General features: G+C 34.7%; 2 protein-coding genes across 3 annotated transcripts; one reads left to right on the forward strand and one right to left on the reverse strand.

Annotated features, from left to right (window-relative positions):
• Positions 1–913: 913 nt before the first annotated feature.
• Positions 914–6,658, forward strand: LOC107599813 (uncharacterized). Of its 2 annotated transcripts, none has more exons than XM_016291503.1 (8): positions 914–1,551; positions 1,690–1,725; positions 3,161–3,478; positions 3,562–3,873; positions 3,946–4,260; positions 5,697–5,846; positions 5,921–5,976; positions 6,479–6,658. In XM_016291503.1, exons 1-7 carry the CDS (start codon positions 1,518–1,520, stop codon positions 5,956–5,958), a joined length of 1,203 nt encoding a protein of 400 aa, XP_016146989.1. In that variant the 5' UTR covers positions 914–1,517; the 3' UTR covers positions 5,959–5,976; positions 6,479–6,658. The 2 variants fall into 2 exon arrangements, with proteins under 2 accessions (XP_016146989.1, XP_016146990.1); XM_016291504.1 differs by lacking the exon at positions 1,690–1,725 and adding an exon at positions 2,390–2,425.
• A 7,473-nt stretch (positions 6,659–14,131) lies between these two features.
• Positions 14,132–26,934, reverse strand: st6galnac5b (ST6 (alpha-N-acetyl-neuraminyl-2,3-beta-galactosyl-1,3)-N-acetylgalactosaminide alpha-2,6-sialyltransferase 5b). Its single transcript, XM_016291532.1, has 5 exons — positions 26,809–26,934; positions 25,749–25,925; positions 16,355–16,764; positions 14,615–14,722; positions 14,132–14,482 (listed from the first exon to the last, which is right to left on the reverse strand). Exons 1-5 carry the CDS (start codon positions 26,821–26,823, stop codon positions 14,260–14,262), a joined length of 933 nt encoding a protein of 310 aa, XP_016147018.1. The 5' UTR covers positions 26,824–26,934; the 3' UTR covers positions 14,132–14,259.
• Between the last annotated feature and the right edge of the window lie 11 nt (positions 26,935–26,945).

The following is a 26,945-nucleotide window of genomic DNA, read 5'->3' on the forward strand; positions in this document are numbered from 1 at the left end:
TTCACGTTTTATATATTTATGCTTTAGCTTTCTGTAAAATTGTATTGTTTGCAAAAGTCAATGTCTTGATGTCGGGTGCACTTTACAATAAGTTTATATTTGTTTGTTTGTTTATTGTAGCCTGTATATATTAATACATTGTTGTAAAGTTGGACCTCAGCTAATACTGACAAACACTGAACAGTTCTATTTTTATTAATTATTTTTAACAAAGATTAATGAATACTGTAACAAAATTTGGGGAGGGTGAATGGACAGTTAAAGGGAAAGCTGTAAGTGTAATTCTCATTTTATCCACTTGATGTCGCTACACGCTTATTCACATGAATTCTTACCCCTGAACAGTTGTCAAAACTGTTCACCAACCCTTATTATAAAAGTTATGGTTCTAATGTTCCAGCTAATACTAATTGGTGATATTTTGATTCATAAAATTGTAGTAGGCTACTGTAGATCTCATAGCTGAGCGATATGCTATTTAGATTTATGGCGTCGTTCAATTTTAAGGTTTATTTTTATTTTAACATTTAAGTTTTAAGCCTTGCGGCGTTTTAAGCAAAAATAGCGTGAACGTTTTTGTGCGCAGATCTTGCGCAACGTCGTAGAACAGAAAAAAACATCTACAGTACATTCTCCTCGTCTGAATAATGGGACGTCTGACTCATTACCGCGAATCGACTCATATGAACAGTTCATTTCAAAGAATCAGTTAAAAAGACAATTCCGTCCCTGCGTCCCAATGTGCATACTATCCACCCTGTCTGCCCTAAATAGTCTTGAAATGACTATTACATAGAATTTAGCATGGATAGCGTGCACATTGGGCCGCAGGCCGTGATTCTTGTGCGTCCGACGTAACGTATTACAATATAAATATTAGCTGTAATTTAATAATTAAACTATTAAACCCGACATACAATCAAAAGTAACTTCACGCACCACCCATCAGTCAAATCCTCGCTTCACTGCAAACGCTCTTGTGAGTCGTTTCGTTTCGTTCCGTTGATTCGGTTTGGTTTTAGCGGTTTATTGAAAAGATCCGATTCAAACGAACGAGTCGTTTACGAAATGGGACGTCGCCAGTCTGCATTATCGCGCTGTTTGTGGGAATAGCAACCCACAAAGCATTACTGACTACATATTTACTCGATTATGCTTTGCAAATACATCGGTATTTCTTTTATCTCGCTCTCTTTACTTTAGGGCAACGTTAGCATATTAGCCGTCCGGTTCTACAGCTAAATGTTATGTGCTATTTGCTACTATCGACTATTAGCCTATTCTTTGAAGCATGAGTTATGATAGATAATGTATTTGTATCAATTACATGGAGGTGAACAGGAACAACTTATGCATTGAGAAGTGCTAGTTAGCCAGCTAGCCGAGTAGACTGAGGTGCTATGCATCAACTTGCTCCTGGTCCTCCTCTCAGCTTTTGGATTGCTGATATTGACAGAGACATTTAGATATTAAATGAGCCTAAAGCCTTGGTACTTGCGTTACATGGGAAATCTACAATGTCGAGGATTCTTCTGGGCCTGGTAATGCTTGGTTAGTCAAATGTATTCCTTTCTTATTAAAAATACGTATTATAGGAGACCTGAACATTGTCAGCAGCTGCAACCATGGTACATTTGATCCATGCACAGTTGCAAAAAGCCTAAAAACATGCTTTGTCTTCTTTAACAGGATGCACTGTTACTGTTGAAGATGTTCAAGCCTTTGGTGAGTTTCTGACTTTATGATATTGTCTACAGTAGGGGTTTTATATGTCAGGGACTCTCAAATATGATTGTCCCTTTCTTAAATTATAAAAGCAGATTATTTTCAATGTATAGAGACTTATTTATACTGTGTGAGAAATAAATTAAGCATAACTGAAGATACATTTCAAATTAAATTACTGTAGTAAATTAATCTCTGGAAGATATATACTTTATATTAAGTGACTAAATATTACTAAATATTTAGTTAAGAAAAACTAAGGAAAAAAAATATATCTAATTTGAAAGTTGAAAAAAACAAAAAACAATTGTATTAATTTGGTGTGTGGGGTTTTCTGTGGACTTTGAAAAGCACTATTCTAAGCCACTGATCAATAATCAAAAAATATGGATTTGATTAATTCATAAGCATGCAATTATAGTATTTATTAATATTTTGAATTAGCTTTTATTTTTATATTTTCATTTTAGTTGTAGTCATTTTGCTATCTGCTTTGCTTGCTATCGTTTTTATTAGTTTTGGTTTTTTTTATAAAATGTATTCCTTTCTTATTAAAAATATGTATTATAGGAGACCTGAACATTGTCAGCAGCTGCAACCATGGTACATTTGATCCATGCACAGTTCCAAAAAGCCTAAAAACATGCTTTGTCTTCTTTAACAGGATGCACTGTTACTGTTGAAGATGTTCAAGCCTTTGGTGAGTTTCTGACTTTATGATATTGTCTACAGTAGGGGTTTTATATGTCAGGGACTCTCAAATATTATTGTCCCTTTCTTAAATTATAAAAGCAGATTATTTTCAATGTATAGAGACTTATTTATACTGTGTGAGAAATAAATTAAGCATAACTGAAGATACATTTCAAATTAAATTACTGTAGTAAATTAATCTCTGGAAGATATATACTTTATATTAAGTGACTAAATATTACTAAATATTTAGTTAAGAAAAACTAAAGAAAAAAAATATATCTAATTTGAAAGTTGAAAAAAACAAAAAACAATTGTATTAATTTGGTGTGTGGGGTTTTCTGTGGACTTTGAAAAGCACTATTCTAAGCCACTGATCAATAATCAAAAAATATGGATTTGATTAATTCATAAGCATGCAATTATAGTATTTATTAATATTTTGAATTAGCTTTTATTTTTATATTTTCATTTTAGTTGTAGTCATTTTGCTATCTGCTTTGCTTGCTATCGTTTTTATTAGTTTTGGTTTTTTTTATATTTCTATTTAGCTTTATTTCAATATGTCAGTTTATAATCTAACTTTTAGTAATTCTAGTATATTAGCTTATTAAGTTTATAGATTTTTGTTGCTTTATATTTTATTTTATTTCCGCTTTAGTAGTCATCATTTCTGGTAGTTGAAACAGTTTTACTTTCAGCTAAGGATAACAACACTGGTTCATTCCCATTATTTCCACAGACGACCCGATCACCAGACTTGTGAATGAAAAAGCAGGTGAGCGGTGCTCGGGTAGAGTGGAGGTGCGTCATGGGCATCAGTGGGGCACCGTGTGCCAGCGTGGTTGGGATCTGGAGGATGCCACAGTGGTTTGTAGAGAGCTCGACTGCGGCTTCGTGTTGGACATTCCAGGCAGCGCTCGTTTCGGACGGGCCAGTGGAGAAGTGCTGTGGAGGAATGTGAAATGCTCGGGTGACGAGTTTGCCCTGGATCTGTGTGAACGCACCCTCAATGATGATGTGTGTATGCACAGTGAGGATGCTGGAGTGGAGTGCACAGGTACGAGAGCGTTTGAAAGATTTGTATTTATTTTACGCATCCCGTGTTTGTTTGTAGCTGTTCATAATTTTTTCTCCAACCAGGAAATCTTCTAGCACCCACCTTGTCAATTCAGTCTCGCTTCTACACCTATTCGGCCGGAGAGGCCGTTCACTTTAAATGCACTGCCCCATACTGGCAGTCCGTCATTGACTTCCATCTGTACAAAAGAGGTGTGGACACTCCGCTAGTGACCCAGAGAGCAGATCCCAGACAAATGACGGTGGATCTGACTCTGTCAGACTCAGAAAACTCCCATCAGGGCAGCTACAGCTGTCTCTACAGGATACACACCAAACTGGGAAACTCTCCCTCAGGATTTTCTCCATACAGCAACTTCATTAACATCACAGTCTGTAAGTCACATCTGATGCTAAACTTGTAATGGAGTGCTAAATGTCTGACTGACCTTTATTTCTTATTCTCAGTGGAGATTCACACTCCCCAAATCTGGTACAACACGTCTCCTGAGGCCCGGCCGGGTTGGGTCATTCGGGGCCACAGTTTTAACGTCACCTGCTCCATGCAGCCTCAGTATCCAGGAGGATCCTTTCAGCTGCGGCTCATCAGGCCCAACGGGACCATCCGGCACTCTCTGCCAGCCCTCACTCCCTCCGTCACCTTTACCTTCTTCGATGCCCAGTCCAATAATGAGGGCTACTACTGCTGTCTCTACAAGGTCCAGACTGGAGAGCGCACATTTATCTCGAGGGAGAGTCAGCCTTTACCCATCTCTATTCGAGGTGAGTTGTACGCTTCCAGCCCAGGGGTACTTGGGATGTTTAAAATTGCCTGGGCTGCGTTTCCTAAAAGCATCGTAAGCATAAGTTGATCGTAGCTCCATTGGTTCCAATGGAACAAAAGGCACAAAGAGTCGTCTGTAATTCAGGATAAAAGCAACAGTTCCTTTGAAGTTCGCATGAAATGAAATTTCACATTTTATATTCTTTATTTACTAAATAATTCGGTAACACTTTACTTGAAGGGGTGTGCATAAGACTGACATGACACCTTCATAATCATGACATGACACGTCATGAATATGAAGGAGGTTTTATGCATGTTTATGACAACTGTCATTAAGTGTCATTCGCTCAGTTATGTCATTTTTAATGCGAATATGACATTATTTGACCAAACCCTAACCTAACCCTACCCCTACCCTTACCCCTAACCATAGCCCATAACAAAGACATCTCAAGCAATGTCATCTTTGCATTAAAAATTACATAACTGAGCGAATGACACTTAATGAGTTGTCATAAACATGCATAAAAACCCTTCATATTCATGACATGTGTCATGTCATGATTATGTAGGTGTCATGTCATGATTATGAAGGTGTCATATCAGTCTTATGCACACCCCTTCAAGTAAAGTGTAACCAATAATTCATATTCATCAATTCATCCATGTATGTTTCTTTGATTTAAATGTTTTTGTTTTTTTTACAATAATTCATCACACTCGTATGGAAGGTTGTTTCCACCACAAAATAAAGTAAAACTTTTTATCTCGCAAGTCAGACTATTTTGCAAGATAAAAATGCACAATTACATTTTCTATTAGAACACAATTGTGCGATGTAAACTCAGAATTCTGAGGGAGAAAAAAATCTGAATTGCGTGATATGAACCCTGAAAAAAATTGGAGATAAAAGTCACAATTACCTTTTTTTACAAAAATTCAAAACCGAATTGAAAAATGTAAAATTCTAAGGAAAAAAAGTCAGAATTGAGATATAAACTGAGATTAAAAAGTTGCAATTACCTTTTTTATTCCGTGGCGGGAACAGGCTTCTATACACTTGGATGTACTTCACAATACTGAAGCAAATATCTGTGAATGTAAACTCAGAATTCTGAGGGAGAAAAAAAATCTGAATTGCGTGATATGAACCCTGAAAAAAATTGGAGATAAAAGTCACAATTACCTTTTTTTACAAAAATTCTAAACCGAATTGAAAAATGTAAAATTCTAAGGAAAAAAAGTCAGAATTGAGATATAAACTGAGATTAAAAAGTTGCAATTACCTTTTTTATTCCGTGGCGGGAACAGGCTTCTATACACTTGGATGTACTTCACAATACTGAAGCAAATATCTGTGATCTGTCGCTTTTTCTGTTTTATTACAACTTTAAGGACATTAGTTTGGTTTGCCGTTTTATTGAAATGTCAGAAGTAGATCCGGTGATGAGCCCGGTGTTCATCAGTTTACTGGTGTCCAGTTTGACGTTTGTGGTGGCCACATGTGCCATTCTGATTGTTGCCAAAGTGTACTGCAAGAGAGTGAGCAAACCCACTGAACTGGAGCGAGAGAGCAGGACCTGTGAGTAACTGTGAATTCAAAAACTATTTAATAATTTGCGTTTCTTTTACTGACAAGTTATGTTTTGATTACAGGTGTTGACAACACATACATTGCCTTGACAATCAAGTAATGGAAGTTCTAAAAGAAGGTCATGTGAATTGTTTTTATTTGTTTTGTGTGTTGTTGTTTTTTGAGGAGGGCTAGTTTTTTCCTAATCATGCACAACATGACCAGTTGTGAATTGTATCTGTTGTGGCAACAAGCACTAAGACTTGAATAAAGCCCAAAGTATGCTTCAGTTTTTATGCTTACGCTAGGGTATGTGTAGGTTGCGCATGACGAAAATTTTGTCAGCAGCACACACAGCCCGATACAATGTACATGCGCTTTGTCTACAAGGTGGAAATTCTAGTCTGGGCTATTGTTTCACAATTGGAAACGAAACGGTAGACATCCATATTGATGAGTACTTGTGTGAAGGCATTAAAACTCTAGTTTAAACAAGTACAAATACATTTTTATTGCTCCGTATTACTTTAGGAGAGAAAAAGCACAGGCACGGGACAATGAATCAGAAAGTAATGAAGGCATCATGTAAAAAAGTAACATCCGTGTGCTGATTTTTGCATGTTTGTTTTGTTTTGTTTCAGCAACTAGAAACTGGTGACTTGTTGGTGTTTCAGTGGCCTGTCCAAACCAAAGGGAAGATCGAAGTTTGAAGAACCACAGAAACCACCATTTCTTACTAGCTGCCATTCTCTGTCAGTCACAGAGAAACATTTCCATTGTCATTGGTTGGAGGTTTTTCTTTCAATGTTACTGGAGATGGACATTTTTTTTTCTCTTTGAAAGTAAATGCTGACATCACTAGACTTGAAGAGGGGTGACATTACAACACAAGCTGTTGCACTAACAAGGTTAAAAAGGGCTTTTTAGTTTCTGGAGGTACCATGCCTGACCCATCCTGAGGTCTTTCCATATTGTTGCAGGTAAAGACTGTAAAACTGTGAAATGTTTTTTTTCTTCTTCTTTGTATTCTTCAAGGGGCTTTATAATTTAAAAGGATATATTGTTTTTCTACTATGGTTCTTATGTTTGGTTAATCACAGGTGGGACAGACAGCCTAAGAACAACCTCTTTCGCATTAGGTCACTACAGGGATATGAAAGTATTATTAATTGTGTTTTTACCTGGATTGTTCATTTGTTCTTTTTGAAATGAAAGTGGGCTCTCTGAACGCATTATACACTAGATCTGATGGGATGCTTACACGGACAAAAGAACAAATCCTCTGACACATTTCTAAAACAGCACAGGAAATAATCCCTGTATTTACAAATATAAACAATAATTGATAACAGTAATAGTAATAAAGGTTGTAGTGTGAATTATAGGCATACACTAAATACTTGAAGCAGCACTACTATTGTCTAGTGAAGCCAAGAAACCAGCTGCGAACACTACAGTACAGTATATACACTCCATATTTAAAAGGAAAAGCTAAATGTACCCAAGTCATATGTAGACTGAAAGATTACAAACCCAGATAGGCTTGTTCAGTTTGCATTTATACATGTTTTGTACCCATGAAAACAATAGTAAATGAGCAAAATGCTCAAATAATATTAAAAAAGTTGAGTGAAAACACAGCTGTCACTTCCTGTTACATCCATGTCTTGTAAGGTGGAGAGTTAATTGTTGTAGATTTGTTGCAGTTTTTGGTACGTGTAATAAACTTTGTAGACTTTTATTTTGCCATTAAAAACAAAAATCACAATTTTGACATGCATAGTGTTTTTACTGTTTAAAAAAATAATTTGATATGTATCTAAAAGGTTCCTTTTAATCAAACCTGTAGTTTTTAAATCACAAAACACCAGAAACAATCAGTTCTGGCATTCATTTCATTTGGCTCCAGGATATTCAAATACATAATTCAGAGTACAACCCAAATCCAAAAATGATACTTTCAGACATATTACAATGGAAAATCAGCTTATTACCTATTGTCAAATAATGAAGACTAAATTCAGTAACTTTATCCGGTAACACTTTACTTGAAGGGGTGTGCATAAGACTGACATGACACATGTCATGAATATGAAGGAGGTTTTATGCATGTTTATGACAACTGTCATTAAGTGTCATTCGCTCAGTTATGTCATTTTTAATGCAAATATGACATTATTTGACCTAACCCTACCCCTACCCTTACCCCTAACCATAGCCCATAACAAAGACATCTCAAACAATGTCATCTTTGCATTAAAAATTACATAACTGAGCGAATGACACTTAATGACAGTTGTCATAAATATGCATAAAAAACCTTCATATTCATGACATATCATGTCATGATTATGAAGGTGTCATGTCAATCTTATGCACACCCCTTCAAGTAAAGTGTAACCCTTTATCCTTTAAAATATGTTTGTGTAATTCATACGAAAAAGCTTTGAAGTTTTCTAGTAGTAGTCAAGTTGTGATATACCAAACTGTTATGAGACCAATAAATTACTAAAAATACAGTACTGTAAAATGTATTGCAGCATTACAATGGACAATTGTATCTTGACCAAGGAACAAAATAAAAGATCATAAAAGTCATCTTTTCGACAGGTGCATCCTGTAGCACCCACTTCCTTCATTTTCACAAATGAGTACAGTGTCAGGCTATTACTTTGATAAAACCTCACACACAAAGTAACCAACATTTAAGAAGTTACAACACTACAATATGTTAAAAATCACATCTATTGTGCTGAATATTTGCTTGTTTTAGAAATGAAAGATTCCTTTTAATCACACGGAATCTACATCAGGCTTTTGACAGGCTCTGCTGATTCCATATTTATAAAAACAAAGTACAGAAGACCAGATATGATCAGAAACACTAAAAACTGTAGCCAGACTGGGACTAAGCGTGATGAACTTTTCTCTGGTGTTTTCTGGATTTGAGATTCTGGTGGCAAGTTTCTTGCTTGTGACATATTACGGTAAGGAGCTTGAGTCCTATACATGGCAGGCCTTCAAAATAAATTCATGCATTCAATTAATAAAAATAATAATTCCCCTGATGGTGACACACTTTCAGTATAATTCTACACAAAAAAAGCCATCTTACTCATCTATGTAGTCCATCCCTCTATAATCTGACCACGTTCTAACAAAACAAAAGGAGCTTGTTAGTTTCAGTATTTTAGCATAACATGATTTAAACTGCTTTAATATTCAGACTGACTTACCTGTCGATCACATCAATGTATCGTTGCTAAATGAACACAAATGCAACATTATTCATGTATTCATGGAAACAAGTCTGAAACTAGTTTTAATAGGTGTTAGTACTCACAGGTCTGCGATGCTGAACATAGGTGACATCCTCTAAGGCAAAAGTGTAATCAGTTCAAATCATTGGTGTAATATGACATTACATCTAGATGCTCGTGTTCTGTGTTAATTAATTAATTACCCTCCTCCCTGTAAAATGTCCTGTCGGATTGAGCTTTAGTTCTTCTGTGTTTAGTCATGGCTTCTCTCAGCTTCTTCTCGTAAAGGGCTCTGGTGGAATCTGTTTAAATTAATATACACAAATCATATGCAGGACCAGTGTTGAGGAAAGTTACTTAGTAAAACAATGCATTACAATATTGCGTTACTCCATAAAAAAGTAACTAATTACGTTACTTAGTTACTTTTTATGGAAAGTAATGCGTTACGTTACTTTTCCGTTACTTTTAAATCTGGACAGGGCTTGCTTGTTTGTTTTTAAAATAAAAAAGTACTATTTTTGGCAAATATAAAAGCCTTTTCACACCAAAAGTGAAATGAATAAGCCTCGGGCTGAAGGGAAAGTACATTTACGTCCGTACAGTAGAATGCAGAAGAAGAAATTTCAACACACTTCAGCAGTAAAAAAAGTTGTCTAGAGTCATTTTTGCTTATTAGTATGGTTGAACTGGATCATCGAAGGTCAGAAGCAAAGACACTGGTTAATAAAATGGGATTAAATACATAAAGGATATTTGTATTGTTTAACATTTAATTATTGCAGGTTCGCATCATATTCTGATTTGCATTATTTTTATTCATTTTGAGGAATACTGAACTGTGTGTTGTTTTTTGTAAGTGAGATGAATGAATGCATATTCATATTTATTTTAGAACTACAGTAACATCTTCTGATTTCTCTCAACATGGGGACAGGAGAGCTGTCAATCAATAAATTGGGAAAAAAAAGGAACTTGCGTTACTTATTTGAAAAAGTAACTCCGATATTCTCTTGTAAATTAAATGCGTTACTTTACTAGTTACTTGAAAAAAGTAATCCGATTACGTAACTCGCGTTACTTGTAATGCGTTACCCCCAACACTGTGCAGGACAATAAAAAGAAGAAAAAACAATCCAGGATTATTATAGTAGACTAGGGCTAAGGATACCTGAAGTAAAATAAACGTTATCGGAAATAAAGAATTAAAAAAATTCAGCTAGTTACCAAAGCAACACTTGTCATTTACATTTATTTTTAACTTGATGTACTAAAACAGCTCAAATAAAACTGAAATTAAAATGAATGAAAACTATGTAGACAAGACAACTATGCAGACATAAAAATGACAAACCCAAAGATTACTAAAACATGAACTAAAATGAAAACAATAAGATACAAAAAACTCATTAAAAACACATTTAAATTAAATAAAATAATAGTATGCAACAACCCCATTCTGATTACAGTGACTATTAACTTACCGACCACAGGACCATGTTTTATTCCATAATCATCCAGCATCCATCTGATCTCCTCGTTGGATTTACTGCTCAGCATTGTCATAACTTAAACTGATCGGCAGCGTCTGGTTTTCCGTATGAAATACTTAATTTTCTGTGAAACCGAAAATGAAATTTATGACATAGAACACGGTGTAACTTCATCAACAGTGGCAACGACACTTTATTGAGATACATTATCTTGACTAGGAGATTTGTGATATTTTTTAATCATATATTTGACACTATATTTGAAACACTGTCTTGCAAAATATTTGCATAAATATTCCATATGCATGTACTCATTTAATGTCCTCAATATTAGGCATAGCCTCTGTTGTACTGTAAATACTTCAGGTCTGTGGAATTTGTTTAGTAGCCTAATTCAATGGTAACAAAAAAAAGTTTACAAAACGAATCAATACAATGTTATTTTCAAATCATACATCAAAACCAGAAACTATTATCCCATATATAGTATCTCCTGAAATATAGACGCATTTGGTTAACTCGAGACTTTATTTCTGTGCAGTGGCGTACATTTGCTGTTATGAATAGCACACTAACCTTGTTTGCGATGCTCTGACTCGCTTTGAATATGTGACACATTAATATAGTACATAAGCAGATAAAACAGACATTGTGGTTGATATTAAGTCACGCTGAGGAATTCGTGGCTATGCTGCCGCCTACAAATAACCCGTATCCGTTTGAGTTGTAAACAATGTGACGCGCTTCCGCAACGCAACCAGTTTGTGATGAACCTTATTGAATGACACGGATCCATTAATTCATTCATATTTATATTTAACTTTATTTTTTATTTTATTGTATTGTAAAATGTGACCCTGGACATCATCTGAGAGGCTGAATAAATACGCTTTCCATTGATGTATGGTTAGTTAGGATAGCACAATATTTGGCCGAGATACAACTAGGCCTGTTTGAAAATCTGGAATCTGAGGGTGCAAAAAAAAAAAAGTTCATTAAATTAAATAATAAAAACCTAAATATTGAGAAAATCGCCTTTAAAGTTGTCCAAATGAAGTCCTTAGCAATGCATATTACTTATCAAAAATTAAGTTTTGATATATTTACGGTAGTAAATGTAAAATATCTTCATGGAACATGATCTTTACTTAATATCCTAATGATTTTTGGCATAAAAGAAGAATCGATTATTTTGACCCACACAATGTATTGTTGGCTATTGCTACAAATATACCTGTGCTACTTATCACTGGTTTTGTGCTCCAGGGTCACAAATGTGTTACCAATTAGCCTATATACTGTGAATTAACATTTCTCTGACTATCGTTTATGTTATGTACATATAATTAAAATAAATAAAACAAAACTAAATAAAGATAATTAAAAATAAGAAAAGTCTAAATAAGATTACTCATTGGTAATTAGTTTCTCAGGATTATCAACCTATTAATAATTTTATTTATTTGTTTGTTTGTTTGATTGATTCGTTTTATTTTATTTATGCATTATTCAACCGGTTAAACTCTGTAAAATGTGTTACCTATTAGCCTATATACTGTGAATAAACATTTCTCTATCGTTTATGTTAGTAGGCTATACACACAATTGAAATAAAGTTAATTAAAAATAAAGTATAAATAACTCATTAGTAATTCGTTTCTCAGGATTATGAACCGCAACCCCTTAGATTTTTTATTTTCTGTCTAAAAAGCTTTCCTTTTATTTATTTATTTAATGGAGATTAAAAGAAAAAAGATTCTAAGTGCAAAAATAATTACTGATGGTGTAGCAAAATATGATACATTTAAATAAATGAGTAACGTGTATATATAAAATTATTACTAGATTATTGTTATTTATAGCAACAATGTTACTGCTGTAAGTTCACTGCAGCCCTGAACAATCACTGTTACAAGGTTACAACTAGAAAAGCGGAATATGTACTAACAGTGCCACTAGATGGCAGTACTGACCTTGAGTCAACAACAATTGATCACTCTTTTAAAGAATCTGTGCTTGTATACGTTTAGAAAATGAGGTTAAATATTCATAACATATTGAGATTATGCATGGTAATGTTTTGTCAAAACATTCTACGGCATATTTTATATATTGAGATATTGTGTAAAGCAGAGGACATTTGTAAACTCCGCAGGTTATTAAAAAAAACTCAGAATGCAAGACGGAGCCAAGTCGAAACGTTTATTTTATTCAGGCCTCCTGCCTGATCCAAGGTCATCCGTAATCATGGTGTTGCCTCGGGTGACTGATTACAGTAGCAGCCAGCAGAGCTGAATCAAAGGCCAGCGTCATTTACAGACTCCCGCATCCTTTAAAGCCCTCCAATATCCCTAGACTTCCTGAGGGACAGTCCTTGTTGTGCTAGGCACATTCGCCGGCCACTGCGAATAAGCAGAACTCATAGCATGATATCCCATTAGACCAGAGCAGCTCCCATAAGCCTGAGCAAGAACACAGAATGTCACACCATTAGCATTCCACATTGGCCCCAACCTCCAGCTGTAAAGGTAAAATGAACAGCGTTGCAGGCAGCAAGTCGATATGCTCTCACACAACCTTTTTTAATGGGAATTGAAGGAAGAGCAGCATGGAATTGCAAAAAACAACAACAACAACAAAACAAAGACAGCTGTCCCTCACTCTAAAGGTCATGCTGTCTTGGTCAGAGTTGGCGGTTTTGGTAATATGTAGGAATGTTTCAGCATTTGTGCCAGGGCGTATTAATGTTCAAAAAGTCAAAATGTCTGTATTGGGAAGCGTAAATATAAATGCTTTAGGTCTTATCAGGAATCATTTTGTGACGTACACGGTTCTTGAGTTATGACCATTTGAAAATGACACTTTTTAAGGTCTTATGGATAGATTATTAACCTTTTTTTGTAACTCGGCATATGACTCACTAAAGCTAGTTAATGTCAACTTAAAACATGAAATATATGTAGCAATATGACAAGGAAAAAAAAAAAAGTTAGTTAAAAGAGAATATAAAAATATTCTCGTTCTGGGAACCTCTGATTTAGAGTAAAGACAACTGAGAACATTACAGTATTAGCATAAAGCTATATGTACAGCTTTATATTAAGAGATAAGCATCTTTTTTACATGTACAAAAACTAAATCTGACAAATCTAATGAGGCCCTATGATAAAAGTGTCATTTGGAAAAAGCACAATTTGCAAATGGTTCTCTTTGGATGCCACTGAGAGAAGAAATTTGTAACATATATTATAGCTTGACACTCTCCACGTGGCACAAATTATTGAGGCTCCATGTATCATTTAAATGAAATTACACACGAAGAACAATATGGCCTAGATATCAAACTAGTAATTTCTGGAAACAGAAAATGTGATATAATTATACAGTAACCCAGTTTTCTGAATTACGAACCAATGAGGATCATACTGTTACAATTAATAAGTAATGTGAATAATAAACTGTTTGTTCTTGTCACATTTAACATAATCGTTGACATTTTTTTTTATGCAATTAAAATGTTCAGCAAAATTAGACTTTGCTGTTTCAATCCTCTACAAAGAACATCATTGAAAACTTTCATTCATAATGTGTTCCAGTTCAAATGTTCACATTTTGTCCTCAAAAGGACACAGAGGTTCTGAGTCTGAGAAACACAGCAGTGTTTGAACCTCAGGAGTCTGTGCTGTTTTTTGTAACAGGTGCCGGTCTCCAGTCTGGTTGATAGAAGTGTATGTTGAACATACGTGCCCAGTTGGCAAAGACACGTTTCTCCGTGATGAACCGATGGTGGCTGCCGTGCCGGCCCTGCTCGTGGGAGAGATACATTTTACATTCATCTGGCCCCGCAGGCTCGTAGTAGTGATACGGCACTGACAGCTCGAGTTTAGGCGACCTGAGAAGAACAGTCACATGTGTAACTGAAATTGTCATAAACCACCAAAATACAAGGAGGTTTGAATGAAAGCACAGTATACACAACAGTGATCCAACAGCATTATGGTGAATATGGAAAAGAAAGTCTCACTTGCAGAACTCAGGAGGAATCATGCCATAGACGTCGATTCTGTCACAAATCTCCACAGCGATCGCCATAGTGAACCAACCCGTGCTGAGCCATGAATTTGACCTTTTTCTGAATAACACAAGAGAGAAAGAGCACATCTATGTAGCTGTGATGATCAAACGACACTGTTCCCTGTTTCCTGCAGCCATTACTTCAGTGTCACATGATCCAGATTTGGCGTTTACAATGTTTTAGTTTGAATGGACGTCTTAGATGACTCACAATGGGAGATGGATTGAGATAAGAGCGATATAAGGAGATAAAGGAGATAAAAGATCCACAAACAGACAGAAAAAAACTCAAGAGTTTAAGAACATGTGAGCATTTTACCCTGAACATTTTGTGTCTGATTGGGTACATCCCAGCTGGCAGCTGTCTCCAGCTGGCACTGATCCTCTCCTAACCCTTAATCTGCACTGATGCCAAGCCGTGTGCCCTGTGGGCCAGTGATACCAAGCCTCCAGCAGGCTCTGGTGGTCTGCACATTAGTTAACAACCCCCCCATGCTGCATTTAAAGTTAATACTTCCACCTCTCTTTAAATGACGCTCCTCTATTTTATTATTATTATGTTTTTAATTCTTTTGAGAATACTTGGAAATAAATATTAACTACTATATATTTTTACCAGTTGAAGGTTTATCCTCCTGATAACTGTGAACACTGTGGATCAGAAAAACCTGTTTGTCTGGCCAATGGCTGTTACAGTTAATAAAATTACACACTTCAGCTTTAAATATAATTTTTTTTACAGGTTTTTTTTTTTTATAATTCAGTCCTGAGCTAAATTCCAAATTAAAACGTATATTACAATATATGTTTATATTATATATATAAATTTAGATAATTTTATATACATTTTTGTATTTTTTTATATATTTAAATAAAGTATATCATTTCAAATCTAGACAGATAATCACATTTTATTTATTTATTAATTTGTTTATCATGAATTAATTAATTAATTCAAATAAATCAATTACATTTTAAATTTGCTAATTTGGTTTTACAAATACAATGATACTATAGTAAGGTCTTAGAAAATAAAGTTTTTAAATAGTTTCTATAGTTTATTTATTGTTTAATCTGGTAACTTTTTTTATTTACTGATCTGGTCTTTCAAATAATAATACTGTAGCTGATTCAATATTATACAACAGTGAAATTCTACACAGCAATATCTTATAAAATAAAGTATATAGTTTCTACAGCGTCTTGCAGCAAGTGATTCAAAATCTAATAATATGATATGATCAATAACTAAAACATTTAAGTGGTTAATTAAAAGTTACTAAAATAAATACATCTTGAATACACCTGAGTGTACACAACTAATAATGTTTTGCAAATAGTCTCATGTTGTTATTGAAGGTATTTTTACAAATTTCAAAATTCCTAATTTTACTAAAAATAGGTTTTGAGTCATAAAAATAAAGACTTTCTGGGTCAAGTTTTTTTTTTTTGTATTCCATTTATGAAACAAAATTGGCCTTTTCATAAAAATGTAAAAAAAAAAAAATGTATTACTGTATGACCTCAATACAATAATAATCTGCAGGAGTCCTCTTATAAAACAAAGTACTGTAAATAGTTTCTACAGTATCTTGCAGCAAGTGATACAAATCAAGAGAGATAATGCGATTAGGTAAGAAACATTACTTTAGAATGCGATTAGGACACAAAGAAACATTACCATCCTCACCTATCTTTCCCCGTTTCCTTCTTAAAGAGCTCATCAAAATGCTGCATCTTTAACCTCGAGATGACGTACACCTGTAGTTTAGGCATCATCTGCTTCAGCAGACGCAGGTTGTTGTAGACAAGGCCTTTACCGTTTTGTCGCATGTAGTTTCCAGGCCCCCAGAAGATAAAGAAGGTGTTCTGGCTGGAGTTGAGTAGCTCAAGGCGGTATCGTAGCACACGTTGCATGCTGGAGTGCGCGACCACACGCAAACTCGTTCGCTGGCCCACGTCCCTCTGGTAGCCTTGTGTTGGGGCATCATTCATACGGATGACGCACTCCTTGCGGTCAATCTCTGCACCTCGACCACTTCCGGTCATGTGACCAGAGCTAGTCACTAAGGCACAGCTTTTGCAGTGCATCCTAAGAGGCTGAGGATGGAGACAATGATGAGAAGTTTTAGATTTTATGTTCAACATATAATTTATTCAAGTTGGTTTCATACACTTTTGAAATGTTTTCTGAAATGATCCAATAAAGTATAATCTAATAACTCTAATAACTTAATTAGAACTTACTAAAATACTTCTCTTGCATTTGATGTGTGTGTGTGTGTGTGTGTGTGTGTGTGTGTTCTGGGTCAAGTTGTTTTTGTACTCACTCTAAATTTTTAGAAAATCCATTTTTAAAGCAAAATTGCTTCACTGCTATTTTTTCAAATAAATAATAATAAAAGTTTTTTTCAAGACTTTCAAGTCTTATAATGAACCTTTTTTCCTTTTTACTTCCACACAGTTAAACTACCCATTGTTGACTCTACACCCCACATTAAATATCAAAATGACTCTTATTCAGAAATGAAACACATGTCCATCATAGAAAAGATGTACTAATTTTGTATGAAATCTGAAAGCTACAATTATGAACAGGCTACAATTATGAGGACAAAAGACGAAAGGATAAAGCTATAGTGGGTGAATGATTTAGATCCATGTTGAAGGATCTGAGGACCCTTAAATGCTGTTTTGTGTTTCTTAAAGAGAGCAACCACACATTTGTGTTGTGTTTTACTTCCTTTCTTTTATATTCATTTACTCTCCATTTATTCATTCATTCATTCATTTATAATAATTTAATCATTTTATTATTCCATTTAATCATATAATCATTTTAATCATGACAACTCTCTGAAGATTTTAGCATGGTGATGGATATGACAATGTTAATGTATTTGGTCTTGGCGGAATAGATCTTCTACGCTGCTGCTGAATTGCTGCTGCTGTTGGTTATTACTGTAGTTGTAGATTATTGCTGCTGCTGCAAGCAAGTACAGGAACTTGCTATTGCCAATGCATATGGCGATACAGTGCAGTGAGTATTTAAGACATACTGCTGCTGCACAAATAGCATATAAAATAACCCGTAGCAGATCTACACAGGTGGAGCTGGGGAAGGTTTCAGAGAAACTCTGAAAGCGCGCTGCAGAAGTCTCTGAATGCTAGCCAGCCATATAAATACAAGGCAGTAAGCTCATTGGCTGTATATGCAGCATGAACCAATCAGCTTGTGCCAAGTCGTTTAACTCTCTGAATATCATCAGTTACGTTAACAACCCGTCAGCCTGCGCCATCTAGAGTTTCATGACTGAACTATGTATTCATAACCATTTTTATACTCATTTCATTGATTTATTCATTGATTAGTCATTTATTTTATAATATTATTTTTATATTATATTATATTTTTTTATTATAATATTTTCCATTGTTGTTTAGTCTTATGATGTGTGGTTTGAAGGGCTATTTGTCTTCATGAGTAAGAGATAAGAAAATATCTCAATTTCAAGGTTTTTAACATCACGGGATTTTGTTAAGAAGTAAATGTCCATTGCTATTGATTGTGGTATAATAACACTTGTTGGATTTGTGCTAGTCAGTCTGAGCACTGAATCATACACAACTAAGATTATTCAAACTCTGCTTCTTTTTTATCATCAAATCAATAAATCTCCTGCTTCTGCTCTTCTCTGTCAGTCAACTTCTTGGCTGATAGAAGACCGTTAATACAAAACGGATATTTTCTGACAGGATCTGGCATCCGGGGCTGGATTCGATTTTTCTGGCATGGACACATGATGTAACATTTCGTCGTAGTCGGCAGGATGGAATGACAATGAGTTTTTATCTTCATAAGAGTCAGAGTTGTGATTGTTTCTCGTATGACCAGAGGATGGATTGTCCCAAACCGCTGAGCTACTACTGACTCCGGACCAACAAGTGAGGATGAAGACGATTCGTCTTCCCCTGGCTAAACTGCAGCAAGGCAGTGTGAGTGTGTTCTGTTTGACATTTCATGGAAATTCAGTACCATGGGTAGCAAAGCTAACGGGTCAGATGAGATATAATTTCTATAGTTATGGAGGAGTCAGAAGTGAAGTTAAATGATGACATAATTTTGATAGAACAGTTGAAAGAGCATTTTAAGATCAATAAGCAGCAGCAGTAAAACTTGATGAATAGTTGCTAAATATCCAATCACACACAGTGCAGAAAGGTGATCTCAGCTAACCTAGTGACAACCGAAAATCTGAAGGGGTTAACAGATATTTGTCAGATTAAACAGAAGGCTAAGTAAGAAGGCTAAGTTTCTCAGCTCGGTGTGAAATTATCATCTTGTCTAAGGCTCTGAGAGGGAAGCATTTCATCAGGTTATTTTACAAAGGTTCAATGACATGAGAAACAGAGATTTCTCATTTTAGATATTTCTAGAAGAACAATGGTTTTTAGTGACACTGCTAATTGGTTTTGGTCAATGCTACCAGCTATTTTCTTTGCTATTTTCTTTGTAACCGCTATTTCATCACCAGTCTTTGTAAAAATATTTTGAAAGGGTGTATACAGTAACATCTAGCTGCTGTGAGGATGTTAGAACACATCTGATTTCTGGTACTATTCAGAAGCTGACATTCTTTTTGAGGATTTAACTACAGGCGTAGTTGGATTAAAATGTAGTTGTAAAGAACATTTAGACAATTTGGAACTCTAAATTGTAATTAGATTTTCTATGCTGTTCATCATTTGTGGACAATGGAGAATGCAAGGCAAGTAACAACAGACTAAAAGTCTAAATCGGATCTAAATGATCAGATATATAATAGACTCTGAACCTTGCTTCTTTATCTGATCAGTTTGTGTCGGACACTTGTGTCGGGTGTTTAAAATGTGTTCATGTTTAATCGATATGGGCGAAGGGATTTTAGGAAAAGTGGAAGAAGTTAATGGATGTGTGATGTTAAAAACACAATTTGCCAACTCTATTCTATTTAGTTGGGGGAAACCTGCACCCTCAGGGCTGTTTTGTGAATTTTAATGTGATAATATAACTTAAAATTCCAAGTTTGGATGCATGAAAACCGCCTCCAGAGCAGAGGACGGACATTGCATTGTGCCAAGGTAAACAGTTGTTTTATTAGCTACCCCGGCATTCAAATGTAGGAGATGTAGAATTATTATGGAAAAACAGATGGATTCATTGTGAATTAGCTCATTCATTTTGAATGAGCCTGGGGGAAATGCTGTCGGAAGGAGTCATGAGGAAGAACCTCGGGGGCCAACCTCATGATGAAGATATGGGGAGGGGGACTACAATGATTAGCTTACACCAGACTACAGTTTAGTCGCCAGCCAAATGGTCTCTATGGTCTTTGTTTATCTTTAATAATAATAAATATAATAAATTATCTAATAAAAAAAATGTTTATCAGAGCAGACTACTGACACATTCTGAGCTACAAAATATATATTAGACTTTTTATATTAATGTCCTAAGATAAGTTATATATTGCTACTGAATTTGAGATATTTTCAAAGATACATGACTGAAAAGAAACTGAATTAGACTTTAGTTTTTTGCTTTGGTTTTTAACATACATACAAGGGTATTTTAATCGTCATATACAATTAAAACAGGACAATCATTGGGTGGTTTTAATTATCATCTGATATTGTCAAAACATGATGTGATGTGGATTCAATGATTTATCCATGGCTATAGAAGGTCATAGCGATGTCATTTTGATCAAACCTCAAGGAATTTTTCCTTATTCTCCACATAATGGATTTGTATGCACATTTATTACCTCTAACTGGTTTGATTTCTAAGTAACATGGGTACATTTGGCAGCGTACCAATTGACTGCCACTAAATGGTGCACTCTAATTTACAATTCTTGTTTCAATTTGATAAACCTGCCAGACAACTTGAGTAAATAGGGCACAGCAAATCATAATGCTGAGACAACAAGAGATGCTATGATGACAAATGGTGTTAAAAGTGATAAAGTTATAAAGAGGTAAAAGCACAGACAATATGAAATAAGAATATGTTTTCACAATGATTTTTTGGGAATTCCAATTGTCCCAATTATCAACTGAATGTTATTCATACATCTTAGACAACATTGGAGAGCAGTCAACAATTTAGCTTAAGTTCTGCATTAACAGGTAGCCAAACTTAATTGATCATATTTATTTTATATCTAAATGGGGACATATAGATTAGATCAATATTGGGGCCACTCTGGAATCATTTCAAAGCTTTAGTTACTGTTTCAGGAAAATGTATCATCTTGCTCTTGTACATTGCCATAAGAGTGTTGATTTTCTTTGTCAGATTACTGTTAACTGTTGTACGACAACAGTTAACATACGTGGTATGATATGAATACATGGTATGAACATGTAGAAGGGAAGAGTACAGCCTGATCACCGAACTTTTCAAAGTATTTTTGTGATGATGATTATAGAAGTTTGCTTCTGTTTAATCAGTCTATGTAACCAAACGGTTTCATATGATGAATATCATATGATATTCATTTGGGAATGAAGGATCTAACAATCCTCAAATACATAGAGAGCAACCATACATTTGTGTTTTACTTCCTTTCTTGTATACTCACTTATTCTCCATTGATTGATTGATTAATTGATTCATTCATAATCATTTATAATTAGAAAATGTTTATTATTCCATTTAATCATATAATCATTTATATTAATCATTTTAACCATTCATATATACTCATTTAATTAAATTTTTCATTGATTAGTCATTTATATTATATTATTATTTTATATTATTTTTCCTTTGTTGTTTAGTCTTATGCTGTGTGGTTTAAAGGGCTTAATTTCAAGGTTTTTAACATCACGGGATGTTGTTGTGAAGCAGTAATTTTCCAGTGATATTGCTTGTGGTATAATAACATTTGTTGGATTGGTGTTCATCAGATGAAGTCTGACCATTGAAATATACTCAACAAAGACTATTCCATAAACTCTGCTCCTTTTTTATCATCATCACTATCATGGTGTCTTCACTGGCTTTGCTCAGTCAACTTCTTGGCTGATAGAAGACTGTTAATACCATTTTAGGTACCAGACAAAACACTGGTTTTGGGTACCAAGACTTGCTGTTAATGGGTTTTGGGTATTAGACAATTTTGCTGACTACTAGTGACTAGTTGTTCAAAATGGGTATTTTCTGACAGGATCTGGTATCCGGGGCTGGATCTGATATTTACATTTACATTTAGCAGACACTTTTATCCTAAGCAACTTACAAATGAGGACAATGGAAGCAATCAAAATCAACAAAAGAGCAAGGTCTCAGTTAGCTTAATGCAGTACACTTAGCAAGGTTTTTTTTAAATCATATAATAAATAAAAAGAAAACAGATACAATAGAAAAAGAACAGAGCAAGCTAGTGTTAGAGGCCATTTTTTCTTTTGTTAATCAGAAGAAGTCTGAAAGTCAAAATTATAATTGTATAATAAATAAAAATTATAACTTGATATTTCTGGCGTGGAGACATGATCTAACAATGTGAATGAGATTACCGCCAAATTAATGCATGGAAACACACTGAAAAGGCAGAAAAGATCAAAGTGCCTGGTCCACAAAGACTTCCTTTACCTTTATTGTTACCTTTAGCTCCATTATTGAATCTCTCCAGCATAATCAACACTAAGGCATTGAACCAATTCACAAGAAAAGCTTTAAGGGAAAGCATTCTGAACCCTCATTTAAGAGGAAAGATTTGCCTAAAGCCTACAGAGTGTCTTAAAAACTAAAGTATAGCATAACATGTTCAACTTGAATCCAGATTGCATTCAATTCACCAAAAAGAGGGCTCTTTTTTATCAATATGTCAGTCAATACAAACAATCCACCTGATTTTTAAACTGTAAAACATGGGGCAGGAAAGGTGTGTATCCTCACACTAAATGTACTCTAAAAACATTGTATTGCACTATTTTTGCAAAATAATGCTTAATCCAATTCATAGTTGAGCTAAAATGACTAATTTGTACACATGCCTTCAAGACAAAAGGGCCAAAATGGGGCTGAAACAACACAGTAGCCCAACAGACCTGCCACTGTGTAAGATGATTCATTTATAATACAAGTGAAGCTGCCCTTTCCCTATGCAGGTATCTCTGCCTCTATTAGATTTCTTCTGCAGTGATAAACAGGGTTGTTTCCATGGAGATAATAGCCCAGTGGAGAGCAAGCAAATCAGGCCCAGTAAATAACCATCCACACTTATTATTCTCTCATTAACATCCTCATTCTTAAGCTCTCTCCAGTGGGACATATGATCATAATTACTCTAATAGCAATCCCCCTTTCTATTTTTGAGAACCTTTCTGAGAAAAAATGGATTCAGGCCATTATCCTTTATGGAAAAGCATGCACCCTGTACAGAAGTTTTGAACATTTGATTGAGTGTATGAAGCTGATGGAGGTTAAATTGTGTTTCATAAAATTTGCAGCATTATTTCATGAGCAAGGATGCAGCAATATGAAAATATCGGTGGTGGTCGCTATTAAATTCTACACTACTTTATCTATATAAATTAAAGATAAAATCTAAAAAGTAATCATTTTATAATATAAAAATAATACATTTAATAGAAATTTAATTTAGGAAACAACACAATATTATGTCAAACATGAAAAAATATAAATTTTGAGATTTGCTGAAGATTACACTTAACAATTTTAAATTATTATAGTTTTTAAAGATGCAATTGAGTGTTAGATGATGGTAAATGTAATATGAGCATGCAAATTAAATATCCAAAACAAGCTCATAAATATCCAACATCCACCAATATTTCATTTTAAAAAATCATATTTTAAGATTACTTAATTCATACACTACATTGCAAAGTAGGTCAACACTGGAGCATAGGCATCACACCATTCAAAATGAGCTTTTCCCATCAGACAGATCCTCTGAATGTTTTGGGTGAAGTGAAATTGGAAACCTATTTCCTTCCCCTGATAGCTAAAAAATGCATGTGATTTCTGATGAAGAATTGTAGGCTATGTTCATTTAGCAATCTTCCACACTGGCTGTTCATTTGCACTAATACGAGCAAATCTTCCGCTTCTGACTGTTACAAAATTACTTCCACGGAGTATCCATTAAAATCTGGCTCTGAATCCTGGAGCTCTTATTAGCTCGGATAGGAGTGCTCTTTTGACTAATGAGAACTGGTAGACTTGAGAGCTGTGTCTGTCAGTGAGAAGTATGACAGAGATGCCTTATGACAATGAGACCGACTTTGAAGAATACTTCTTGCTTTGATAAGCACAGGTATTGTCAGGGTCAAATCTAAAGATGTCAAAAAAAATTTTTTAAATCACTAACAAGAACACAGCTCTCTTAGATGTTTTATATTTAGATGCTTTATATTTCATCATACCCATAATAAAGGCATAGTTCACCCAAAAATACAAGTTCTATCATTTATTCACCCTCATGTCACAATAGTCCCTCTCTATTGTAGGAAACAAAAAGGGTAATTTATAGCAGAATGTCCAAGCTGCTCTTTTCCAGACAATGAAAGTGAATGGTGACCATGACTGTAGAGCTTTACACTATGTACTTCTGTTTCTGACACAATTCTATTGTATGGCTTCAGAAGCCCTGGAATATAGTGCATAATGATGCTTTCTGGAGCTTTTTTTTTCAGAGCTTGACAGACCCTGGTCCCCATCCACTTTCACTGTATGGAGGAGAGCAGTGAAAACATTCATCAAAAATGTCCTTTTATCTTACGCAGAAGAAAGAAAGCACGTGGGGGGCGAGTAAATGATGCAGCGCTTTCATTTTCAGGTGAACTAGCCCTTTAATGACCAAAATATATCATCCATGTTTACCTGATATACTTATGCAAGTAATCACTGTGTAATCTCTCATTACACACTCTATATACATATAACTATATGTGAATTTTTAACACTCATGCAGAGTAAATAGCATTTCTGCACAGTTGTAGTATTTAAACCAAATCCCTGGTGACATTATAGAGCACAGGTGAAGAGGGAAAGAGAAGAAAGGGAGAGAACCGAGAGACAGATAGATTTACATCCTTGATAGTTCTGGTGATTACAATGCCTCAAGATTAGGCCAAAGCTTGATAACACCTGCTTGCAGCTTGCCACTTTATCAGATCAGGAGTGAAGGGAAGAAATTATAGCATCACTTGGATGGTGTAATTTAAAAGGCTTTAAAGGCCTGCACCTGATTTATCATGAAAAACTGCAGAGAGACAGGAGACAGAAAAAGATGACAGAAATAAAGAAAAATGGCCAAGTCTTCTGAATGTTATAGTGCACTGCATGTCATGTGATGTCAGTGCCAATATAATAATCTGTCTGAGGATATTATTTGATGACAAAGGAGAAAAGCAACTGCATAAAAATTGTATTATGAAAAATGTAAGGATTCTTCATATTTAAGTTATATAAGGAAAATTATCCAATTGTCTTGACCCATCCAAGTCGAGTTAATGGGCTTATGCATGAGTGAGCATAATTTGAATTTGAATTCTGGAAACAATTAAGGTTTTTTGCAAAGGTAAAGTATAGGAGACCCAAGACTGGTCAGATACAGTCCGAGAGGTGAGATTATGGATTTTAATGTAAACATTTATTATGATCTCCAGATGTCTGTGAAACATTTACAAAAAAACAAAAGAAAAAACAGACATTTTGGAGCTAGGATTGGGCTGGGGGATATAGAAAAGAAGAGACTAAGGTGCTGAGCATTCCACTTTCACAAAAAAAGGGTTTTAACATTTTAATAATTACATCAAAAGTCGTTAATTATAACTTACAAGCCAATTATGCGATTTCACAGAAGATCTCATAAGACTGATGTTTAGTCAGTCGTCAAAACTAAATATGTTTATTAATACATTTGAAAACCATGAAAGAAGCTTCAAAGAAATATATTTTTTAAGGTTTTTATCTCAGTTAGTTGCTAAATTTAGTTTAGTAAACTAAGTGCCATATTAATAGTTTCAGTGCTTGATTGCATTTTAAACACCTAATGAAAGCAAGTCACCTTATGATCAATGATGCTGCTGTAACCTTCTAAGTGGGATGTTTGCTGTTGTAGAATGTCCATCTGATGTCCATCTGACTGCATCTGATCTTCTGGTGCATCAGTAAAACTGCTATTGTACAGGAACAATAAGCTTGTAAGCACGCTTACAACACCAATCAATATGATCCCATGACGCTGAAACAAAAGGAACGAAAAATTATTATTGAGGATGCTCAGATTATCCTTCATCAATGCTTCTGCTGACAGATGCATCGGTAAATAAAGGTTCATTTTGCGGCATGAATGAGATGTTAATAATTTACCACAATATACATGAAAAAGATTTGATACATAGCTTTAAAATGAAATGTTCAATGAACTGAATAAGCAGCTAGTGTGTTTCAAAAAATAATTGCATGAAATTTACAAGCTCCATGTTAGGGTCAATTGTGTTTTTTACAGTCAAGTTTGATTGCAAGTTTTTAATAAGTTCAAATGTTTTATAATTTCATTAACCATCTAAGCATCACTGTGGCAAAATGCTTTTTTTTTTACATATTAAAACATATGAAAATTAAACAACATAAATAAACAATAAATAAAACATCCCAAACAAGAGTTTACATTTAAATTTTTACACATTTATATTTAAATTAAATTGCATTGAATTATACAATTTCATTGGTGTACATAGCAATACAAAAACGTGCTCACCAAACATTAATTTGGCAACATATTCGTGCCTCTATTTGATATATTAATCATCCAGGCATCTGTAGTAAATTCATTGAAATCATGCTTACAACACTTTACCATTGCAACCGCAGTTTCCACCAAAATAGTATCATCAGGCTAATAATTAGTACAACTTGCCTTTGACAAAACATCAGAAAATAAATAACAACAAAAAGGCAGAACCATTCTTAAAATCTGGAGAAAATGTCATATTCATCACTGATTACGTTTTTGCGTTATCAACAATAACTGGAGTAGCCTAATATGACACCGTGGCGGAAACTACGTACCATAGTAAATGTTTGTAAAGTTATTGTATAATGTCAGAGAGAGTTTGCCCTACCGTTCGCGTCTTCATATTGTGAAGTGTTTAGTTCTGTCCGGTTAGTCCATGCGTGTTGTTCAGCCTCACCGACAGCAGCTTTACAAATCCACACTTCACATCTTCCAGCCAGCACTTCTGCTCACACACATCCTCCT

Source organism: Sinocyclocheilus grahami, unplaced genomic scaffold (assembly GCF_001515645.1).
Source record: "Sinocyclocheilus grahami isolate Dianchi unplaced genomic scaffold, SAMN03320097.WGS_v1.1 scaffold272.1, whole genome shotgun sequence".
Classification (NCBI taxonomy): domain Eukaryota; kingdom Metazoa; phylum Chordata; class Actinopteri; order Cypriniformes; family Cyprinidae; genus Sinocyclocheilus; species Sinocyclocheilus grahami.

Coding starts and splice junctions, on each gene's coding strand:
- LOC107599813 (XM_016291503.1), top strand. CDS start 1,518: ATGTCGAGGATTCTTCTGGGCCTGGTAATGCTTG. Junction 3,874..3,945: donor CTTCATTAACATCACAGTCT/GTAAGTCACATC, acceptor TCTTATTCTCAG/TGGAGATTCACACTCCCCAA. Junction 4,261..5,696: donor TTTACCCATCTCTATTCGAG/GTGAGTTGTACG, acceptor TTGAAATGTCAG/AAGTAGATCCGGTGATGAGC.
- st6galnac5b (XM_016291532.1), bottom strand. Junction 16,765..25,748: donor GCAGCATCATTGATCATAAG/GTGACTTGCTTT, acceptor CTCCATCCTCAG/CCTCTTAGGATGCACTGCAA. Junction 14,723..16,354: donor AAGGAAACGGGGAAAGATAG/GTGAGGATGGTA, acceptor TGTGTTATTCAG/AAAAAGGTCAAATTCATGGC.